Genomic DNA, 23,238 nt, shown 5'->3' on the forward strand with positions numbered 1-23,238 from the left:
CTTCAAGGCTCAGGGGTCCAGGATTATCTTCTGTGTCTGTGTTAATTGGTTTCCCTTTTCTTTGTTGAAGAGGGTCTGTGCAGTCTTTCTGCCTAGTCCGCCATCTTGCTGGACCTCAGTATATTGGTTTTAAGTGAAGCAAAGAAATCCTTCAGACTTCTGTAGGACTGTATCATGATTACCTTTTAATTTTTACTATGTTTTTATTTCCCGTTGCATGTCTTTTGAGAAAAACCAAAACCAAGCAAATCAGTCACTATTGAGTTGATTCCGACTCATGGTGACCCATGTGTTTCAGAGTGGAACTGCACATAGTTTTCAATGGCTTTGACCTTTTGGTAGTAGGTTGCGAGGGATTTGTGAGTGGATTTGAACTGCCAACCTTTCAGTTAGTAGCAGAGTGCTTAACCATTTTCGCTACCCAGGGACTCTAATCTACTGAGAAATCAACCAATAACTTCTGACAGTTTTATTGAGATAGAATTAACATGCATTAAATTGCACATATTTAAAGTGTACAGTTTGCTTTGATTTGACCATCACTATAATCAAAACTATGAATAGGGAAGATTGAAGAAGAGTTGATGCTTTTGAGTTGTAGTGTTGCTGTAGTGTTGGTGAAGAATACTGAAAATACCGTGGACTGCCAGAAGAATGAACAAATCTGTCCTGGAAGTGGAGCTAGAATACTCCTTGGAGGCAAAAATGGCCAGACTTGGTCTCACCTACTTTGGTTATATTGTCAGAAGGGACCATTCCCTCGAGAAGGATACCATATTTGTTAAAGTAGATGGTCAGAGAAAAAGGAGAAGGCCCTCAACGAGATGGATTGACAGTGGCTGCAACAGTGGGCTCATACGTAGCAGGGATTGAGAAGATGATGATGCAAGACTGGGCAGTGTTTCAATCTGTTGGACACAGGGTCACTAGGAATTGGAGCTAACTCAATGGTATCTGACAACATAATCAAGATAATGAGCATGTCCATCACCCCTAAAAGTTCTCTGGGGTTCCTTTGAAATTTATCCTTCCTACCCTTCTTCCACCATTTTGTACCTAGGCAATCACTGACACTATTTATATAAAATTTTAGAAAATGCAAACTAATGCATCTTGACAGAGAGCACATCCATTTGTTTTCATTGCTGATGTTATGAAGCAGAAAAATGGTCAAGGCTGCCAAAGTACCTCAGTATTTTGTGTGTTGGCTTTTCCTGAGTTAAGTGGTGGCACATGGTAGGTACTCAAGAAGTTGCAGCATACATCAGCTGTCAGCTTTATTTATTGAAATTGCCAGAAAGCATAGGGAGCCTTTTGGTAGTCTACAAAGAGAACACTAAATGGCTAGGTGTTCTCTGTGCTGGCATCTTCTCGCTTCCTAAGGCCTGCTACCAGCCAGTGTTCTGACTTCTCTCTCTTTGGGCTTTTTCAGTATAATTGCTTTCTTCTAAAATTGGAGTTTTGATATTTCTCCTTGAAGCGTCTGGGAGTATGTCTGAGATGAACCTTTCGGCATACATAGAAATGTTACTAGTTAGTATTTAAGGTATTAATAAAGTCTAGAGGAGATTTTTTTTTTTTTTTTTGGTGGGAGTCAGGGTCCTGATAAACGTCTTTTGCCTCCTGGTCTTAACCGTAAGGGGTTTGCCCCTTTGCTTACTTGCTCGTTCTCTGGTTTCCAGACCTCATTCTCCATAACTCTTTGTAGGAGGCTATAAAGGTAAAACAGTGAGTTGAGTTGAAATTATTTAATCTTAGATTGAATTCTCTAAATGATAGTGTTTTGGGATGGTATTTATTTTATGTTATTTGATGTTGTTGCATGTTACCCTGAGTAATTGAAATCTACTATAGTAAAGTAAAAGGTTCTCTGTTGAGAAAATGGGAGCTCTGGTAGCATAGTGCCTAAGGCACTTGACTACTAACCAGAAGGGCAGTGGTTCAAACCCACCAGCTGCTCCTCGGAAGGCAGGTAGACAATCTACTTCCGTAGTGATAGCGCCGTGGAAACCCAAGGAGGGGTCCCTATGAGTCGGATCCAATTTGAGGGCAGTGAGAGATTGAGAAAATAGTATCATTTGGAAACATTTAAACACAAAACTAATCTAATCTCAGTGATTCTTTTTGGGGAATGTCCAGATACTTTGTGAAAGCATCTTTAAAATTAATGATCACTAAAGAGTCCTTTCAGGGAGTGGGTGCATCACTCACCCTTGAGTTTCGTACTGTAATTTAGAATGTCCAGTTATAAAAATGTTCTTTAGTTACTCCTTGTTCCTGTTCTTCTAGTCATTGATGTACTTAAGGAATGAAGAGAAAAAAGTCCAAGCTATGTATTCTTGTCCAATGTTAGTAGAGCTGAGTTAGTGATTTTCCATTGAGGTGTGTCTGTAGTTTCAAGCACATCAGCTTCAAGTAGAAGAAAACACGGAGGGAGACATAAAAACATTTTGATATACTTTTCCTTTTAAATAGATGAAGAACTTCCTGATTACATTATGGTGATGGTGGCCAACAAGAAAAGTCAGGACCAAATGACAGAGGACCTGTCCCTGTTTCTAGGAAACAACACAATTCGATTCACCGTATGGTATGTTTCTGAATATCTGTGCCTCAGACCAAAATTTGGGACAAGTCAGAGTAGGTGTTCTGTCTGCAGAGTTACTTGATAGGTGAGTGAGGTTCAGTGCTCACAGACAGGTTGTGAGTGAGGAGAGTGCAGCCACACGGCCAGAATTTAATCCTGGCTCTGCTGCTTGCCTCAGTTTCTTCTCCTGTCAAATGGGGACAGTAAATCATCTCCTCAGGATGTTGTGGGGATTAAATGAACTAATGCATGTAGAGGCTTCCAGCTGGGCCTGTCACATAGTCCTTAGTCATGTGAGCTGGAGTTTCTTTTGTAAACTTTTCCCTCCACCACAACTAGTTATGTATGTTGTTTGAACTGGCCTGGCTTCCTGTATTACTTTCTCCAGCAAGTTAAATTTTTTTTGTTTGTTTTAGCTTTTTTGTATTTTTTTCTCCTTTCTTTTGACGAACAAAAATCTAAATCATCTTTAAAGATTGGAATTTTGTAATAGGCAGCTTTATTTTTGAGTATAAGTATTTGTTTTTGGTGTCCTTTTTTAAAGCACACATATCTTAGTTCAGAATTTCTGATTAAACTTTAGTTTAAGCTGCCCTGGTGCCTCTGGTGGTGTAGTACTAAGGCATTTGACTGCTAACCAGAAGGTTGGCGGTTCAAACCCACCAGCCACTCCATGGAAGGAAGACCAGGCAGTCTACTTCTGTAAAGATTTACTGCCTCAGAAACCTAGTGGGGATCGCTGTGAGTCTGAATCAACTCAGTGGCAGTTGGTTTGGCTTTTTGGTGTGGTCTTGGTGGCTAGGCTGAGGTACAGCGACAGGTAGGGTAGTGACAGAGTGGCCGAGGGTAGAGCAGGAAGTCCTCATGGAATCCTAAGACTAGGAGCAAATTACAGCAGTAGCTGATAGGGGAGGAAAGCTGAACAAGCAAAAGTGGCTTCAGTTTTGAATTTCAGGAGACTGAGGGACAGAATACCAGAATGAAACCACTGTTGTTGTCTTGGTTCCGCCTCAGTAAGAGGTAGGTACTAAAGTATTAGATGAAGCTGCTTAACTTTTGTCTTGACACCAAAGTTTATCTTCAAGGTGTTTTTGCCCCAGCAGGCCAGTGTGCTTTACAGCTCTCATGAAGTCTTGCAAAGAATCCCACAGAATTTTCTGGGTTTATATTATACACATCCTGAAGAGTATCATTAGAGCAGTGCAGAGGTTTGGATGGGCACACTGCTTCAGCATGGGTGACCCTAATCCATTTGTTGCGGTTTGTCCGCAGACTGTTTTTGTCTTCAGTCTTCAGCAGTACTGACATCATACATAGTTTTTTTTTTTTTTGGTGACCGGATTTTGGTTCAGCCTTTGAATTACTGGGTTTAATTTGAGTCCCACTAGTCTGAGATTTGACATAGTAGATCCTTTCTCAGACAGTTTGATGAAATACTTCAGACAGATTTCTTACATAAACAGGTTGATATTGGAATCTGAATTTAAAATTAGATTAATTCAACACTTTCATCTTTGAGATTCAGTTCTTAGAAATAAACCGACGCGAGTGATGGTGTCTCCATTTTGGCACTCTCTTTTCCTAAGTTAAGCGTTCATAATGCCAGGCCCAAACAGACTGTCCTGATGCTTGGGAGCCCTACAGTAATTGTGTTCTCGGGGACAGTGGCATGTGACTGGTGTCTGGATGAAACAGTATGAAAATTACATCTTGGTATTTTCAGGAAACACGACCTCTTGGAAGGACTGTAAGCCAAATTTGCTTTCTACATAACTATTATAATGGCTTGTGTTATAGGAAAGGTTGTGACCTATGCTTGTTTATAGCTTTAGTTTTGAAATAGTCACAGTGAAGTAGTATAGCGTATTTCGAGAGTATTTATAAGTTTTTTCATCTCTCAGAAGTAAGTTATCCAAGAAACCATGTAAGTAGTTAAAAATAAATTTTAACTGCTTAAGCAATTGTAATGTACATAACATGCTCACAATACTTTATCTTGTTTTAGTGTAAGATACGTTGAGGCTTTAGTCCTTAAGAAACAAAGTTACATTCTTTATGGGCTAGACAATGTCACAGATGATATCCTTAGCCTTACCTTTGCAGAAGCTAGATGTTGAAAATAGTGAAGGAAGAAATTAATTGATTTTTCATTGGTTTTTGCAGTTTTCATGCAGAACTTTTTTAATTAATGTGCAATTTGGAAATTAGTTTAATGTTATATCCATTAAATACCATTTATCAGTATTTATCCAAATACTGATTTTTAAAATAGCATTAAATTTAGAGTGGCAGTTGAAACGAAATGCTTCTTGACTAAGGGAGGCTTTAATATTTTGATTTTTCTTTCAGGCTTCATGGTGTTTTAGATAAACTACGTTCTGTTACAACTGGTAAGATTTGTAAAAATATATATTTTTTTCTTTTACAACATGATTTCTTCTGTTTCTAAAGTCAGCATTTATATTGCTTTGAAAAAAGAAAACAGTAGTTTATTTGAACATTTTTAGGAAGCATGTAGTTTCCTCAATTTAAGAGCAATAAATTTAGTAGAACTCAAGGATAATTTAAGGGGCATTTATGCAGTTCACCGTATGGAAATAATTCTAGAGGTAGGCAGAGGTTTAGCCTCAGGGATATTTCAGGATTTTATCATTGGAAATTATTAAAAGTCTAATAATAAATTGAATAAGCCTACCATATTATATGTGAGGTGATACTTAGTCATTAAGGATAACATGATAACAGAATAATATGCATTATAACAATAATACACATTCGCAAGATGGGGATCTCTTATGTAAACATTTCCAAAAAAAATCACCATTGGGATAATTGGTAGGTTTTAGTTCTTTGTGCTATTTTGGTATTTTTCAAATTTTTTTGCAAGGCGGTATCACTAGGGAAGTAGATTGCCCCAATCTTCCTTCCAAGGAGTGGCTGATGGGTTTGAACTGCCACCCTTCTGGTTAGCAGTCAGATGCCTTAGGCACAGTGCCACGAGAGCTCTTCACAAGAAACATGTATTGATTTTAAATTGATGATGAGGGAGGGGAGGGCTTGAATGCATAAAAATAGATGAAAAAGATCATGTACTTTTCCTTGCCAGAACCGTCTAGCCTAAAGTCATCTGATACCAACATCTTTGACAGTAACGTGCCTTTAAACAAGGGTGGCTTCAGTCGAGGAGAGGAGAGAAGGCACGAGGCCACAGTGCCGCCCCTCTCAGTGTCTAGCACCAGATCTGAAAAGAGAGACCCTAGAGTGTCTGCAGGTTCACAGGAGCAGAAAACCACTAATGTCAGGTAGGTCCTGCCCAGATCTGCTCAGGGTAGTAGGGGGTGTGCATGTGATTTTTAACATTAGGTTTTATATCTCAAAATTGGTGTTTTGAGCAATTTTTGGAAACAATGGCGTAGTCATGAGAAATTTTTTGAATAAAATAACTAATGGATTAAAAGGATCATCTTTCATTTCAAATGTTGTAGATTAGAGTTTTTAAAAATTCAGTTTCTTTCTTTCTTTTTTTTTAATGCATTTTATGTAAAGATAATTTATGTACAGTGAAACACACAGAATTAAAGTTACATGGGTCAGTGCATGTTTTTTGTTTTTGGCAGTATTCCCTCCCCTCCCACCCCTGGCAACCAGCAAAGAAAGTTTCCCTCCATAAATAAACCTTTGCTTGACCCTCCGCAACAATGAACTAATACTATTATTTGTCCTTCTGTGATTGACTTATTTCACTCAGGGTAATGTCCTCCAAATTCATCCATATTATGCGGTGTTTTGCAGACTCTACATTATTTTTTAGTGCTGCATAGCATTCCATTATGTGTATGTACCATAGTTTGGCCATCCACTCTTCTGCCGATGGGCACGTAGGTTGTTTCCATCTTTTTGCTGTTGTAAATAGTGGTGCGATGAACATGAGTGTGCATATATTTGTTCCTGTCCTAGCTCTCACCTCTCTAAGATACATATCTAGTAATGGGATTGCTGGATCAAATCGTATCTCCAATTCCAGCTTTCTAAGGAATTGCCCTATTGCTTTCCACGATGGTTGTGGCATTTCACAGTCCCACCAGCAGTGTATGAGAGTCCCAATCTCTCCACATCCCCACCAGCATTTGTTATTTTCTGTCTCTTTGAACCTTGCCATTAGTGCTGGGGTGGGACAGTATCTCCTTGTTGCTTTGATTTGCATCTCTCTGATGGCCAGTGATTGGGAGCATCTTCTCATGTATTAGCTGGCCACCTGCATATCCTCCTTGGTGAAGTATCTATTCATGTCTTGTGCCCATTTTTCCATTGGATTGTTAATTCCTTTGGAGTTGAGGCATTGGAATTTTCTATAAATCTTAGAGATAAGTCCCTTGCCAGATATGTTATTATTGGCAAGTATGAATTTGTTGCTGTCATTTTTGTTATGTGCTTTCTCATGGTGTCAATTTCCTTGTGCCATATAATTTTCTATGCTGAGCTTGTTTTTGTTTATGAATCGTGTTATCATGTCCTTCGTTGCTGTTTTAATTTAGTATTTGCTAAATATTTTTGCTGGTCATCTTTTTTATTTTGATGTGAAAGTTTATCGCTTAAAAATTCAATTTCAAAGTCGTTTTTAATATATTATACAAGGGAGTACCCAGACTTTTCCATTGAAATTTTCTTACGTGACATTCTTTGAAAATACGAAGATAGTACTCTAAATCAGTTTTACCAAGTTTGCTGCTGTTGTTTTTAACAGACAGACTTATGATGATGGAGCTGCAACCCGACTAATGTCAACAGTGAAACCTCTGAGGGAGCCGGCACCCTCTGAAGATGTGATTGATATCAAGCCTGAACCAGATGACCTCATTGATGAAGATCTCAACTTTGTGCAGGAGAATCCCTTATCTCAGAAAAAACCCGCTGCGACGCTCACCTATGGGTCTCCTCGCCCTTCTATCGAAATTTATCGGCCACCACCAAGTCGAAATGCAGATAGTGGTGTCCATTTAAACAAGCTGCAGTTTCAGCAGCAGCAGAACAGTGTTCACGCCGCCAAGCAGGTAGAAGTGCAGAGCAGCCGGGTCTGTGATGCAGGACGTCTGGGTGAGCCAGAGGCGCTTACCAGTGTAGAGAAGACTTACAGTCCCTTCTTCAGAAACAGCGCAGAGAAAATGAGTATTGAGGTTTGTGTACGCTTTCCAGTCTTTGCTTGGTCGGCTGAACATGGGTGGCTCTTGCTGCTATGCTAGGTAACATACTCTTTAGGCTGATTTTCCTCTCCAGGATTGGTTTCACATCTTGTATGAGAGCAAGTTTCTAACCTCAGGTCACCTGGGAGAGGTGTCTGTGTTGAAATTACATTATTTATGTTTTTAAATATTCTGTAATGTGATTATGTTTCATCATCATATTTCACACCTTAACACTATACCTTTTGGGAGGCTATAGGTTACTTTTAGGGTTTTTTTTTACAACATTTCTTCAAAAGGAACCAAGTCACTCCATTTTCTTGTTTCCTTACCAGTGCTGTATGCAGCTGTCCATAAAATAAGTATAACGCTGTAGTTTTGATGTTTGTTTCAGCTAAATATTGGCTATTAACGATAACATGTTTTTATTGAAAAACCAAGCAATGTTCCATGAATTCTTCAAATGACCTTTTTTTTTTTCTTAAAAAGGAAAAACATTCCATGATAAAACCTTGTTTTCTGAGGCTAGATAAATATTTTTTAATTTTCTGATTGCAGGAAGAAAACTTTCGGAAGAGAAAGTTGCCTGTGGTAAGTTCAGTTATTAAAGTAAAAAAATTCAATCATGATGGAGAAGAAGAGGAGGAGGATGAAGATTACGGTTCCCGAGCAGGAAGTGTCTCCAGCAGCGTGTCAGTGCCAGCAAAGCCTGAACGGAGGTACCTGAACACGTCTGTGCGTTAGCACTCCACTGTCCGTGAGTTAGTTGTTAGCTGCCTGATGGAGTTTTCTGGGTCCCTTGAAGAGGATGTCATGAGACTAAATCATAATTTAACTGAATAAGATAAAAGACTGCTGGTGTTCAAAAAGCATTTATGTTAAAGTTGGAGATACTTGCAAAGAATATTTAAAATAGTGATATGGGAAAAAACCGTTGATCCAGATTGATTTAAAAACCAAACCAAATTAAGTGGCTCAGGACCATAGTCTTAGGGACACTAAGGTCAGTTGGCATCACATGGCCCACAAAGACAGTGTGTTCGATATGCTGTTTTGGTGAGTAGTGACTGGAATCTTAAAACGCTTATGAGCAGCCATCTAATGTGCAACTATTGGTGTCTCCCTGTTGGGAGCAAAGAAGAGTGAAGAAAATCAGATGCATGGAAACGGTCCAGAGGAGTAATGGACCGTGCTAACCTCAACCCCCATGAACCTGAATCCAGAAGAACTAGGTGGTACCCAGCTTACCTATGTAAACTACTCTGAAAGGGATCACAATAGGAGGTCATGAATAGAGTGGGAGAAAATTGTAGAACAAAACTTAAAATCATAAAAAGGGAAAATGAATTTGCTCTGTAAACTTTCACCCAAATGACAATAAAAATTAAAAAAAAAAAAAAGAAAAGAAAGACCAGGCTTACTGATTGAGGGAACCCGAGACTATAGCCTTTAGACGCCCTTCGAGCCAGGACCTGAAGTCAGTCCTGCGGCTCAAAATTCAGTCAGATGGTAGCCCTAATAAAGTGAATGCTAACCCAGGGAGATACACATTACCTGTAACAACCAACCACAAAGATCAAAAGGTCAGCATTTGCCCAGGGATAAAGCTCAGAAGGCAGGAAGGGACAGGAAAGAAGGAAGAATGGAAAATGATAAACAGAATGTAGAAGGAGAATAACAAATGGTGTCACAAATCAAAATGCATATAAATCGTTGCATGGAAGACCAATTTGTAAACTTTCACCCAAATCACAATAAAAAGTTAAAAAAAAAAAAATTACACGGTTCCAGTCTAGTTGGCATTTTCTAGAAACTACAGATAGTCTGTTCAAAACCTAAGAGAACTTTGTAGAAAAAGCATATTGGATGGCTGTCATAAGAGAACTAAACTTGAAATTTAATAGGAGTACCTTTCTTAACTCTTCTAGACCTTCACTTCCACCTTCTAAACAAGCTAACAAGAATCTCATTTTGAAGGCTATATCTGAAGCTCAAGAATCTGTAACAAAAACAACAAACTATTCTACAGGTAATTTAAATATATTATGTTTACGTTGACTAAATAAATAAAAGATTTCTAACCCTCTTGAATAAACTGAAAATGATTGTTCTCTCAGTTGTGGTAAATAAAGTCTCCTGCCAGGATTGAAGTGAGGTTCAGGGAAAAGTAGTTTTTAAAGGAGATTTGAGCAATTTAAGATACTTTAACTGTCACTAGAATTTACTTCTTTGACCACCATGTAATCCATTTTACTCCCTCTTTCCAATGTCTATGAAATACATAATAAAAAATTTTAAAGGAAATTTTGACATGGATAGGACTTCCAATATCAATAGTGTTAGACTTAATGTTAGATACAAATTTAAAAAGTGTGAAAGGGAGCAACGTTGGGTAATAATAAGTGCCCAAAGTTAGGGAAATATGTTTGTTTAAGGTAAGTGTTAGATAAACAGATTGGTTTCTTTCCTTTCAGTGGAACCCACTAATGAAATGTAAGAACTGACTGAGGGCCTAGTGGAAGTACTCTGTCATTTTATGAGAGAATGTAGTGGCTTTGTTGTTGATAGGTGTTATGAAGTCAGTTCTGACTCGTATAGCGACTGTATGCACAACAGTAGGAAACTGCCTGGTCCTGTGCCATCCTCAATCGTTGGGTTTCAGTGCATTGTTGGAGCCATCGTCAGGCCATCTCATTGAGGGTTTTCCTCTTTTTCGCTGACTCTCTACATTACCAAGTATGGTGTCCTCCAAGAACTGGTGTCTCCCACATGTCCAAGGTACTCTCAACCATCCACATCTGAGGAGCGTTGTGGCACTACTTCTTCCAAGGTAGATTTGTTCATTTGTCTGGCACTCCACGGTATATGTAGTATTCTTTGCCAGCATCATAATTCAAAAGACATCAGTTCTTCAGTCTTTCTTAATCATTATCTAGCTTTCACATGCGTACAAGGCTATTGAAATGACCATGAGTTGGGCGAGGTGCAGCTTAGTCCTCAGAGTGACATCTCTGCCTTTGAACAACCCTTTAAAGAAGTCTTTGTGCAGATTTGCTCAGTGCAGTAGGTCATGCTGCTTCCGTGGGCATAGATGATGGATCCAAGTAAAACTTCAGTCTTTTCTCCATCTATCATGATGTTGCTTATTTTTCTAGTTGTGAGGATTTTTGTTTTCTTTATGTTGGGTTGTAATCTGTACTGAAGGCTGCAGTCTCTGATCTTCGTCAGTAAGAGCTTCATGTTTTCTTCACTTTCAACAACCAAGGTTGTGTCATCTGCTTATCACACTTAATAAATCTTCCTCCAATCTTCATGCCACATTCTTCTTCATATGTTCAAGCTCAGATTATTTAAGTATGGTGAAAGAGTATGACCCTGACCCCTTCCTGATTTTAAACCACACACTATCTCCTTGTGTTTGAACAGCTACCTCTTGGTCTAGGTACAGGTTCCGTGTGAGACAAGTGTTTTAGAATTGCCATTCTTGGCAGTGTTATCCATAATTGTTATAATCCATATAGTCGAGTGCCTTTGCATAGTCAGTAAAATCCAGGTAAACAATATTGTGATACTTCCTTTCAGCCAGGATCCATCTAATGACAGCAGTGATGACCCTCGTTGCACCTCCTCTTCTGAATCCAACTTGGATTTATGGCAATTCCCTGCTGATGTACTCCTGCAACTGCAAATTTTTACTTGGTGTGGGTTTAATGATACTCTATAATTTCCACATTCTGTTGGGTCACTTTTCTCTGGAATGGGCACAGATATGGATCTCTTTTAGTCAGTTGGCCAGGTAGCTGCCTTCCAAATTTCTTTGCATAAACGACTGAGTGCTTCCAGTGTTGCATCCGTTTGTTGAATCATCTCACTGGAGCCTTGTTTTCACCAGTTCCTTCAGTGCACCTTGGACTTTTTCCTTTACTGCCACTGGTACTTGATGATATGCTCCTGAAATAGTTGAACTTTGATTCTTTTTGGTACAGTGACACTTTGTATTCTTTCTGTCTTCTTTTAATGCTTCCTGCATCATTCAGTATTCTGCCCGTGGAATCACTTGATCAAGCTTGAATTTTTTTCTTCAGTTCTTTCAGCTTGAGAAATGGCAAGCGTGTTCTTTGATTTTCCAACTCCAGGTCTTTGCACATTTCATTATAGAACTTTATTTTGTTCTTGAGTTGCCTTTTGAAATCTTCTGTTCAGCTTTTTTATTTCATTATTTCTTCCATTCATTTTAGCTAGTCTCCATTCAAGAGCAAGTCTCAGAGACTCTTGTGACATCCTTTTGGTCTTTTATCTTTCCAGTCTTTGTAATGACCTTTTGCTTTCTTCGTAATGTCCTTGGTATCATTTCATAAGTCATTTGGTCCTCGGGCATTGGTCTTCAATGCATGAAATCTATTCTTCAGATGGTCTCAAATTTCAGGTGGGATATACTCAAGGTTGTGCTTTGGCTCTTGGGGACTTATTTTAACTTTCTTCAGCTTCATCTCAAATTTGCACGTGTTCTGACTTGATATTGTTGAGCTTCTCTGTTTTCTCTTTCCACTGATGGTTGTCAGTATGACTCCTGTGTATTCCATCTGGTGAGGTCCACTTGTAATTACCACTGTTTATGTTAATTTAAAAAGGCATTTGCAGTGATTAAGTCTTGAGAATTCTGTCTTGCAATTGCCATCCTCATGTCTATCTAAACAGACCATATTTTCCAACTACCAGTGCTGCTGCTTTGTTTTCACCTTTTTCATTCCAATAACCAGTGATTATCAATGCACCTTGATTGCCCGTTTAATTTCAGACTGCAGAATTTGGTCAAAGCGTTCATTTCTTCATCTTTGGCATTGATGGGTGATGCATAAATTTTAATAATAATCATATTAAGTGGTCTTCTTTTAAGTGCATGGCTATTATTTTACTACTGACAGCATTGTACTTTTGAGTACCTTCCAATCTGAGGGGCTCATCTTCCAGCACTATATCAGACTCTGTTCCACTGCTCTTCATAAGATTTTCAGTGGCCAGTTTTTTTAGAAGCTAGAATTCTTTCTAGACTGCTTTAGTCTGGAAATACCGCTGAAGCCTGTTCACCATGTTTAACCTTACTAGTATTTGAAATACGAGTGGCATAGTTTCCAGCATCACAGAAACATACAAGCCACCATGGTATGAGAAACTGGAGGACAAGTGGTAGATAAAGACATTACATGTGTTTAAAACAAAGGATTTGAATCAGCTACAAGCTGATCTTAGAAAAAGTCATTCTGAAATGCAAACCAAATGTTGATTGCTATATGGTGTTGTCAGTAAATGGCTGCTGTGGCCATTATGTTAATCTTTCTGTTAACAAGCTGATGATGATCACCCTCATTATAATGCTTTGTTGTGTTTTATTTTTGCTGTGGACTGGATGGATGTTCTCCCAGCATTGCTGCACTTGTCCATTCTCTCATGCACATATTCTGATGATTCTAAAGTGACAGACCGTCAGCTTCCAATTTTTGATTTCAATAGTCATCTGTTCCCCTTGCTTCTCTTGATCTTAATTTAACCTTGAACATCAAATTAAATGGGTTTTGGCATATAGGATAAGGATTTTCCAACAAAGCCCAACACTTGATGTAGGGATTTATGCAATTTGCATTCATTTTTGTGGTCCATTAGCAATTAAGTTGTTTAGTATAATGTAAAATATACTCATGACAATCTTGAAATGTCCTGCTTTTATACTAGTTAGATATCTTCAAGTTTTTAAAGAAATAAAATGGAAATACTTTATTTTTAATCTAGAATATCTAAATGATAATTTAGAATTGATAAAAGATCATGAAGCCAGGCCTGTAGTGCGTTTGGTTAAAAATAAATACATATGTGCTATAATGTGTTTAACCCACCAGCCACTCCTCTTAAGAAAGGTTGGGCAATTTACTTCCGTAGTGATACTGCCTCGGAAACCCAAGGAGGGGTCACTATGAGTCAAGTCTGACTCCACGGCACATAACAACAACAACATAATGTGTACATCATGTGACTTAAAATGTATTAACGTTGTTTGCACATGTTTATGGGTAATAGGGCAGCCATCCCTCAGGAATCTTTTAAGAAGAAAAGGAGGCGGTGTTTGTGGCCTGTTTGAATTGTGCTATGCACCAAGGAGGCATTGCTGTTCAGTGTGACGTAGTCTCTTGATGAGCGTGGTTGTGTTACTGAATTTCCATTTTCACCTTCTTTCTCCTTATGTAAAAGTCCCTCAGAAACAGACACTCCCGGTGGCTCCTCGAACTCGAACTTCTCAAGAAGAATTGCTAGCAGAAGTGGTCCCAGGGCAAAGCCGGACTCCCAGAATAAGTTCCCCCATTAAAGAAGAGGAAACAAAAGAAGATAATATTGAGAAAAGTCAAGGTAATCATTTAGATGGTATTTTATTCTTCATTACACTTTCATGAAACATTACATGTTTTCCAGAGGGGTTTTTATGAGATGTTAATTATACTGTGAGAAAGTGATGATTAGGTTAAAAGTACAATGAGGAGGGACTGTGAGAAAATCTATACTTTTCGGAATATTTTTTTAACTCTTCTTTTGTTAGGGAAATGTTTAACAGTCTTTAGAAGTGGAAAGAATTATATAGAATGAATTCCCACGAACCTGATGACCCAGCCTCAGTAATTTATCAAAACTTTACTGGTCTTTACAGATCTACTACTTAAAGATACATAGATAATCTGTATTGTCCCTTCCCCTGTTTTGTTAATCCTACCCCTGTTCTTTGAAGCTTGAAATCCATGACCTGCTAGATTTCCCTGAGTGTCCTGGTGACCCTCTTTTATCCCCATCTGCCTGACATACTGCAGTTAGCTGCTAGCTGCTCTTCTGCTTCCCCTTTCTCTCATCTCTCTCCATTCCTACACAGATACTCCCGTCTGACTCCCACAGTGGAGCTGTCATCATCTTACTCCCTTGTGAGAGTGTTTATAGTGGGTGGCCTGTCATGCTTTTTGCCCAGGGCTAATGCCAGCAGCCTGGCCTTCAGGCAGCTCCATCATATGGTTCCTGGGCCTGCCCAGCCCTTTCTGCTGCTCTTCAGCCTGTTCTTCTGTTCCCATCAGGAAAGAGTCCAGTTTTTCTACAAAAGTCTTAATTTTTATACCCAGCCAAAAATCTGTGTGGTCATTATGGTGTTCCCACTTCATGTCCTTGTTTGCCCTTTTTCTAACCTACTAATAAAGTTTTTGTTTTTCCTTCTTAATTGTATCTTTAAATTGTTCCAGACTTCTCTATAAATTTGGTTGTTCCATGAAGCCTTACGGTTCTAGTCTGTATTTGTATCTTCATTCTCACATTTTGAAAAAAACCTTTTTGACCATATTGTGCAATTTGCCATGCCAGCATGATATGCCATTCTGGTAAATGATGGGCTGAGAACAAGAAGACCCCCCCAAATAGCCAGTAGGTACAACGGGAAAGTGTGAACGAGCCAATTTTAGAAGAACATCTGGACGGCGTTAGGAGGGAGCAGACTGCAGTCAGAGCTGAAGGGGCCACAGCAGTGTCTCTGTGCGTATTCCGACCTGATGAACCTGAGCTAGGGTCCCGTCAGGCGTGGAGAGCAGCTGCTTGGAGTGGGATCCAGTGTAGCCAGGAAGAGACAGTGGAGATGTAGAGAGAGAGTATCAGATAAAAGTGTGTGTGGACTGGGGGGATGCAGCTAGGAGGTCTCCGAGAGCAGGCTACCATATAATTTAAATTTTGGGGGGGTCAGTTACTTTTTGTGTGCATATGTGTGATTTGGGTGAAAGTTACTGAGCAAATTCATTTTTCATACAGGAGTTCACGCACATTTTGTTTCATGACATTGATTGCAATCCCCATAATGTAACAGCTTTCTTCCTGTTTTCTCCTTATAGTTACTTTTTCCCTATGTCCTTCTTTCCTATGCATTCTTAGCCCCTGAGCTATCTCCCTGTGCAAATGCTGCCCTCTGTTCTCCCATGGTTGATTGTTCTGAGGAGTATACCTACCTGGTGTAGTGTTCACCTTAATGCCTGTCTGTTTGGCCAGAAGCCACGGGGGAATGAGTCAGTTCCAGGCCTGAAAGGTGACTTAGGACCATAGTCTTGGGGGTCTCACCAGGCTCTATCAGACCAGTAAGCCTGGTCTTTTTTATGATTGTGAGTTTTCCACATTTTTCTCCTGCTCTATTCAGGATCTCCTGCATTGATCCCTTTCTGAGTAACTCACTCATCTCACTGCCATCGAGTCAGTTCTGACTCACAGCAAACCCCATTGGGTTTCCGAGCTGGTAAATCTTTACGAAAGTGGACTGCCCCATCTTCCTTTCGCAGAGTGGCTGGTAGATTTGAACCACCAACTTTCTGGTTAGCAGTTATATGCTTCGGGCCTTGTGTCACCAGAGTTCCTTTCTGAGTAAGCTACCAGATTTTTAACATCAGAATATCAATAGCTGGGGGTCCTCTTTGAAGTTGGAAAAGCTACCTGAACCAAACCTACTCCTAAAATAAACAAAAATAAATGTGTTGAAGGCAGGTCCTGTACAAAGTTAAGAAAAAAAGGAGTAAAGAACAGAATAAATACTGTCAGTATCGAGAAAGCTTGCTGGAAATGCAACTTGGAAAGGTAATGTGGTGTTTCAGAATAAGCTGGAAGACTTCAGGAAATGGTAAAAACATGGAAAACCAAGTCAGAATAACTTAGAAATGAAGTGACAGCTCAAGCACTGGAAATAGAAGAAAAATTCATGTAGAATTGAAGACTAAACTAGAAATAACTCATGTGCTATGACAGAGGGATTTGAGTGGTTGGGAGAGGCTTAAGAGCCCACAAAGGCAAAACAAACTTTTGGCTGACCTCTGAGATTGTAGATGAGGGAAAATAATTTTAGAAATTACTCCAGCTAATCAGTGAAAGCAAATGATAGAATTGGAGTTTGCTTTTGTTTTTAAACTCCCAGTGACTTCTGAATCCAGGCATTGAGCATAATGGCTACTGAAGTATTCTTTTAAAAGATTGAAAACTCGAGCTATTCTGGTCTCCCTATGAAACAAAAAGACACTGCCTTAGTCTTGCCCCAAAGGGTTTGAACCTGAGTGATCAGGCATCTGGCCCCAGCAGGTGGCTTGGAGGAAGTGCCGGGGGCAGGAGTGAGGTGAGCTGCACCATAGGTGGGCAGTAGGCATAATCTAGACTCCAGGACACTGAGTCAGTGGGATCCAGACTTTTGGACTCCAAGACTCAGAGGATATATTCAATGCAAGACAAGGTTAAGCTCTCGTGTCTGGGGATGCACACGTGTGGGATAAAACCATAAAGAAACCGGAATCATTACTCTAAAAGGCAAATAGGGTTCTTTTTAGAGAGAGCTGTCATTAGGATTTAACATGTGGAGAGCTTTCTGGGGTGACTGGCAAAGTTCCGTTTCTTGACCTAGGTGGTGGTAAAAGGGTGTTTGTCTCATAAAAATGCATTAAGCCCTATTTTTTGTGTGTGGTTCTCTATGTTACTGTTTTGTTTTAAAATTGTAATGGTACCAAGTAGGTCTGCTTATAAGGACCTTTGCACTCTACGTTCATTTGTTCACGTGCAAGAAATGACACTTCGCAGGCAACCATTACCTGTTACAAAGCTTGCTTGTCATCCTAAAGCTTTGTCTCTGACAGGAGTTTAGAATGTAAGTATGCACGTGTGTTGACATGAGTTGTCCCTTCTCTCCAGCGTGTATTTTTACTAGCCTACCACTCTCACAGGACCTCTAGTAGTGTAGTTCTAAGGCACTTGACTGCTAACCCATCAGTTCAAACCCACCAGCCACTCCTTGGAAGGAAGGTTGGACAGTCTAATTCTTTGGAAACCCAAGGAGGGGTTGCTATGAGTTGGTCCGACTCAATGGTGCACAACAACCACAACCACTCTACAATGCTTGTGCGTTTTCCTTTTCTGTCTTGGATCACTCTGTCACCAGAAGTTTGTTTTATTTTATCAGTTTTTTCTGAGACTTACCACACCGTTGGCAATGATTTTGGCTTTATTGATTCTTTGCTTCTTTGTTTTCTTTTTCATTCATTTCTGTTCTTTTTATTGTATCCTAAGGTGTTTTTTTATAACAATTAATTTACCTTAGCCTGTCTTTTCACATGTAATCATTTAAGCTGTAAATGTTTTTTGCATATCACTTCTGCAGCATGTCACAAATTTTAATATGTAGCATTTTCATTGTACTGCTAAGTATCTTACATCTTTCATTGTAATGCTGTTTTCATTTTTGACTCTTTAATTACTTGAAAGTTTTCTTACTTTACATTATATGGAGGTTTTGATTGTGGGTTTTAGTTTTTTATTATAGACTCCTGAATTCATTGCATTGTGGTCAGATAATGTGATCTGTGTAATACATAATCTTTGAAAATTACAAAGTCTTGCTTTGTACATAACCAATTTTGTATGTATTCTATGTGCATTTTGAAGGAAAGTGAATCTTCTTATTGGGTTGAGAATTTTGCATACATTCATTAGGTAAAGTTTGACGATCATGTTGTTTGGAACTTGACTTTGCAGAGTTTTTGGTCTGCTTGATTTATCAACAGTATTGAGAGAGGATGTTGAAAGTGTCCACCATGATGAGGGATTTAAATTAAATTTCTCTGTATGTCAACTAGTTTTTACTTTATTTATTTTGAGGTGATTGTTTTAGGTGCTACATGTTTTGAATGGCTTTCTTATGTTTTAAATGGGTATATCTGTGAATTGAACCGTTTATCTTTTTATCTGTGACCCTCTATGCCCAGTGCTGCTTTTAGTATAAAGTTAGCTTTGTCTGATGTTGATGAAGCTATTTAGTTAGTATTTGGCTCATGTATCTTTCTCCAAGCCTTTATTTTCAGTTGTTTTTGTCCTTGTGCTTTAGGGACAAGTTTCATAAAGCTGGGTTTTTGTTTTTTAATTCATTCTCAGAGTTGGCCTTTTACTGGGGAGTTCAGACCAGTCACACTTACTAAAATCCTTGATGTAGTTTTAATTTCTGTCATCTGATTTTCTAATGTACGTTTGCCGGCTTTTGTTTCTTTTTCCTTTTGACCTTTTTTAGATTAATCAGTTCTATTGTTATTGCTGTTGATCCCCTCGATTCAACGTGTTTTTGACTAGTTTGCAATTTTAAACACTCAATTTCTGTTCTTTTTAGTGGTTACTTTTGAAAATATTACCACGCAAATTTAATATGGTAAAGACTGCTATCCTGACCCTGTTCTCAAACAGTGACCAGACTTTAGAATTTCTCAGTTGCAGACTTCACCCTCCTGACTTATACTGTTTCCAACATTTTAATTTACTCTCTTTTTTAATTGCATAAGTAGGATATCATTGTTACTCTTTTACTCATGCAGTGTTCGTTTGGTTTACTTATATGTTAATTATGGTCTTTTTCCTCACTCTGTTTTTGGGGATCCTGATTTTCCAGTGTTTTGAAGTGTATTGTTGAGCAGTCTTTTTAGAACAGATTTCTAGGTGGTAAGTTTCCCAAGAGGCTGTTTTTCTTTCTCTTAGTTTCTGTGCAATAGAGTTGCTGTGTCCCCAGATCTAGTGTATAAACAGTTATTTGTCCGCATCACCCTGTAGATATAATTCCACCATTTTCTGTCTTCCGTTGTTGGTAAGTGGACTTCATTCTAATTTTTTGTTGTTCCTTTGTAGGTGGTCTGTCCTTTCTCTCTGGCTGCTTTCAAGATCCCTTTGTCTTTGATGTTCTGAAGTTTCACTAAGATGTGTGTAGGCATGGATTTAGTTTTTTTCCCTCTTTGGTATATATTATATTTTTTTAAAAAAATTATAATAAATTATTTTACATTATGAAAGATATGCTTCCCGTAGAAAATTTGAAGAACGAAATCAATCTACTGCCTGCTGATAGATTAAAAAATAATCAAATAGTATAGAAAGACTTTAAATAAAGAGCAGCATTCCTTGCTCCGTACACCAGTTTCTCCTCCCAGAGGCTGCCATTTTTAAATGCCTCTGCTTATGTATTTTAAAAAAATATTTTCCGTGTCTGTAATAATATCATTATACCACTGTTTCTTCATTCACCAACTAGAAATGTGTTCATTTCCTTGCTATCATGTAAAACCTAATACATCTACATCTTTCCCAGCCTTTCAGACCACGTACTGAAATCACCACCTAGTGAAATCATTTATTGGCTGTTTTTGTAATTTTAAGACACTCTGGTGGTGCATTTGTTAAAGCATCAGCTGCTTACCAGAAGGTCGGTAGGTTGAACCCACCAGCTTCTCTGCAAGAGAAAGATGAGGCAGTCTGCTTCCGTAAAGATTGACAGCTCCTGAAACACTCTGGGGCAGTTCTATTCTGTCCTAAAGGGTTGTGAGTCAGAATTGACTTGATGGTAGTCAGTTTGTTTGGCTTGGTTTTTTGTAATTTGAGATACTCTGAAATATTTCTTGTTTGATTAATTATGTTTTGATTCCCAGAAGACCATGACGTTTAAGCCATTTTTGAATCCTTGTATCTTCCTTGTCCTACTTGTAAGTTTTGTCATGTGTACTTTTGTTTGGAAAAAAGGCCTAGTGATGTGCTCCCCCGGTATTAGTCGCTGAAAACCACATGGAGCACAGTTCTACTCGGAAACACGTGTCACCATTAGTTGGAATTGACTGGACAGCACTTGGATTTTGGTACCTTTATATGTTCAGAAGTGATTATATTTACATTGTGTTCTGGTTAGTTTGGTTCAGGCTGCCACGCTTTATCTGTAGGTTGACCCTAAAAGCCGAGAGCATTAAGTAGCGTTTACTTGATTGTCGTCGTCGTTGTTAGGTGCCCTTGAGTCAGTTCTGACTCACCATGACCCTGCGTACTGCGGAAAGAAACGCTGCCTAGGCCCCTGCCACCCTCACACACTCCTTGCTGTGCTTGAGCCCATTGTTGAATCCGCTGTGTCATTTTTCCTCATTGAGGGTTTCCCCTTTTTTTGCTGACCCTCTACTTTGCTGTATTTACATTTCGTGTCTTGTATGGTTTTTTGTTTTAAGGATTCCCTAGAATTTTAATTTTTCTCTATTGTACAGTCCCCTTCTTGCCCCAGGTTCTAATTTTTTCTTTCTTCTTACATGTTGTTGTTGTTACATGCCGTTGAGTCAGACCCGACTCATAGAGACCCCTCCTTGGGTTTCCGAGGCAGTGTCTCTACGGAAGTAGATTGCCCCATCTTCCTTCCAAAGGAGTGGCTGGTGGGTTTGAACCGCCAGCCTCCTGGTTAGGAGTCAAGTGCCTTAGGCACTACGCTACTGGAGCTCCTCCTCCTTACATGTTGTTGTTGTTGTTATGTGCCGTCGAGTCAAACCCGACTCATAGCGACCCCTCCTTGGGTTTCTGAGGCAGTATCACTACGGAAGTAGGATTGCCCAACCTTCCTTCCGAGGAGTGGCTGGTGGGTTTGAACCGCCAGCCTTCTGGTTAGCAGGCAAGTGTCTTAGCCACTATGCTACCAGAGCTCTTGGAGCCCTCCTTACATAGCCTACCTATATTACAAGCTTAAAGGTCTGTCATCTTAACTATTAAATCTTTGACTTTCCCTTATTTGTTAGGTAATTTGTCTCTGTGAAGGAGCAGGCGAGTGAGGGAGCCATCTCTCTTTCTCTGTGTCTCTGTCTGTCTCTGGCTAATCTGACTTGTTGCTCTCTGGGTCTGCTAAAAGAACCATCTTTGGACTTCCTGGGTTCGCTCTACATTTCTTGCCTTCCACTTTGTCATCTTAGTATAGTCCTTCATTTTGTGAGCACGTTATGAAAACACTTCTTAGGACAGCATGTGGTGGTTAAATTTTCTGAGTTCTTGGAAATCTAAAGATACCCTTGAACTTGATTGATACTTTGGCTAGGTAAGGAAATCATTTACCTCAGAATTTTGAAGACATTGCTTCATTATCAGGAAACTTGCATTGTTGTTCCCATGTTGGTTGCCCATCTTATATTTATTCTATTGTAAAATACCTGTGTGGGTTTTTCTTTCTTTCCCCCTCTTGAAACTTTAAGGGATTTTGTCTGTGTTCTTGGTGCTCTGAAATTTCACTGTAATAGATCTAGGTGCTGCTAACTGAAAGGTTGGTGGTTTAAACCTACCAGCTGCTTTGCGGGAGAAAGCTATGACACTCTGCTTCTGTAAAGATTACAGTCTTGCAAATCCTACTCAGTTCTACTCTGTCCTGGAGGGTCACTGTGAGTCAGAATTGACTTGATGACGATGGGTTTTAGGTGCTAGTCACATATGGGCTGAATACTTTGTGCACCATTTTAACTTGAAAATTAATTCTCTTCAGTTCAGAAATTTTCTCTTGCTTGGTTTCTTTAAATACCTTCTTTTCTCTGTTTTCATTGTCCTCTCCTTTTGGAATTCTGCTAGTTGAACGATAAAACTCCAAAACCAAACTCACTGCCATTGAGTCAATTCTGACTCAGCAATCCCCATTGAGTTTCCAAGGCTATAAATCTGTACAGAAGTAGATTGCCTCATCTTTCTTTCATGGAGCAGCTGGTGGGTTTGAACCACAGACCTTTTGGTTAGCAGCCAGATGCTAAACCCCAACACCACCAGATCTCCCTAGGTGAACAGTAGTCTTCCTAAATTCATCTTCTGTTTGTCTGTTTCTTTTCTATTCTTTTCTCTGTTTTTGACTTGATTTTGTTGTTTTAGTCTCTGGAATATTTTCTTGACTTTATCTTCAGTCTTATTATACTTTGGTTCACTTAGGCAAGCTTATTTTTAATTTCCACAAGCTTACTCTTGTTCTCTGTTTTTGATGATAGCGTGTTTTCTGGATGCAGAATTGTCTCAAAATTGTCTGACTATCTTAATTAGAGGGTTTTTTTCTTTACAAAAAATTCTTTGTCTTCTAATGGATAATTTCTCTCAAGGTCAATTTTTGTTTTTTTCTCTTTCATTTATGGATGTTTTTTAAAGTCTCAAAATAAGTGTTCTTACTTTCAGAAAAGCTAGTGGAAAGGCTCACCTGGAGTTGCTGTGTGGGCTAAGGTGTGCCTTGGCAGGCTTAAGCCTTCAGTGACAGTCAGGAAGCTGCAGTTATACAGCAGCTTTGCAATTCCAGAGGAATTCCCGTTGGGGCTGCTGCCATGCTCACTGGCTGGATAGATTGATTGTTCCCAGATAGTTTGTTTAGTTTCTTTCCTTTTTAGAAAAGAACCTTCATTTAAAAATGAAAAATTTTAATATCTTTTAAATGTCTCCCAAGGAGCTCTGGTGGCACAGTGCCTAAAGCATTTTACTGATAGCCAGAAGGTTGGTGGTTCTAACCCACCAGCCGCTCTATGGAAGGAAAATGGGGAATCTCCTTCCATAAACATTTACCACCTTGAAAGCTCAGTGGCGGGTCACTATGAATCAGAACCGACTTGATGGCAGTGGGTTTGGATTTTTTTTTTTTTTTTT

The 23,238-nt window shown here is 39.1% G+C and overlaps 1 protein-coding gene across 1 annotated transcript in view; it reads left to right on the forward strand.

Moving 5' to 3' along the window:
* The first annotated feature begins 2,477 nt into the window (after nucleotides 1-2,477).
* The window catches only part of ZC3H14 (zinc finger CCCH-type containing 14), a 48,253-nt gene continuing 27,492 nt past the window's right edge, over nucleotides 2,478-23,238 (forward strand). The window contains exons 1-7 of the mRNA XM_042783214.1: nucleotides 2,478-2,590; nucleotides 4,937-4,977; nucleotides 5,694-5,889; nucleotides 7,332-7,761; nucleotides 8,326-8,486; nucleotides 9,696-9,796; nucleotides 14,011-14,166. Of these exons, the coding sequence (XP_042639148.1) occupies nucleotides 2,499-2,590; nucleotides 4,937-4,977; nucleotides 5,694-5,889; nucleotides 7,332-7,761; nucleotides 8,326-8,486; nucleotides 9,696-9,796; nucleotides 14,011-14,166 (1,177 nt within the window). The 5' untranslated portion in view covers nucleotides 2,478-2,498. The remainder of the gene's footprint in view (nucleotides 2,591-4,936; nucleotides 4,978-5,693; nucleotides 5,890-7,331; nucleotides 7,762-8,325; nucleotides 8,487-9,695; nucleotides 9,797-14,010; nucleotides 14,167-23,238) is intronic.

Source organism: Orycteropus afer, unplaced genomic scaffold, assembly GCF_000298275.1.
Source record: "Orycteropus afer afer isolate SDZICR_OR568_19922 unplaced genomic scaffold, OryAfe1.0 scaffold00745, whole genome shotgun sequence".
In the NCBI taxonomy this organism is placed as follows: Eukaryota; Metazoa; Chordata; class Mammalia; order Tubulidentata; family Orycteropodidae; genus Orycteropus; species Orycteropus afer.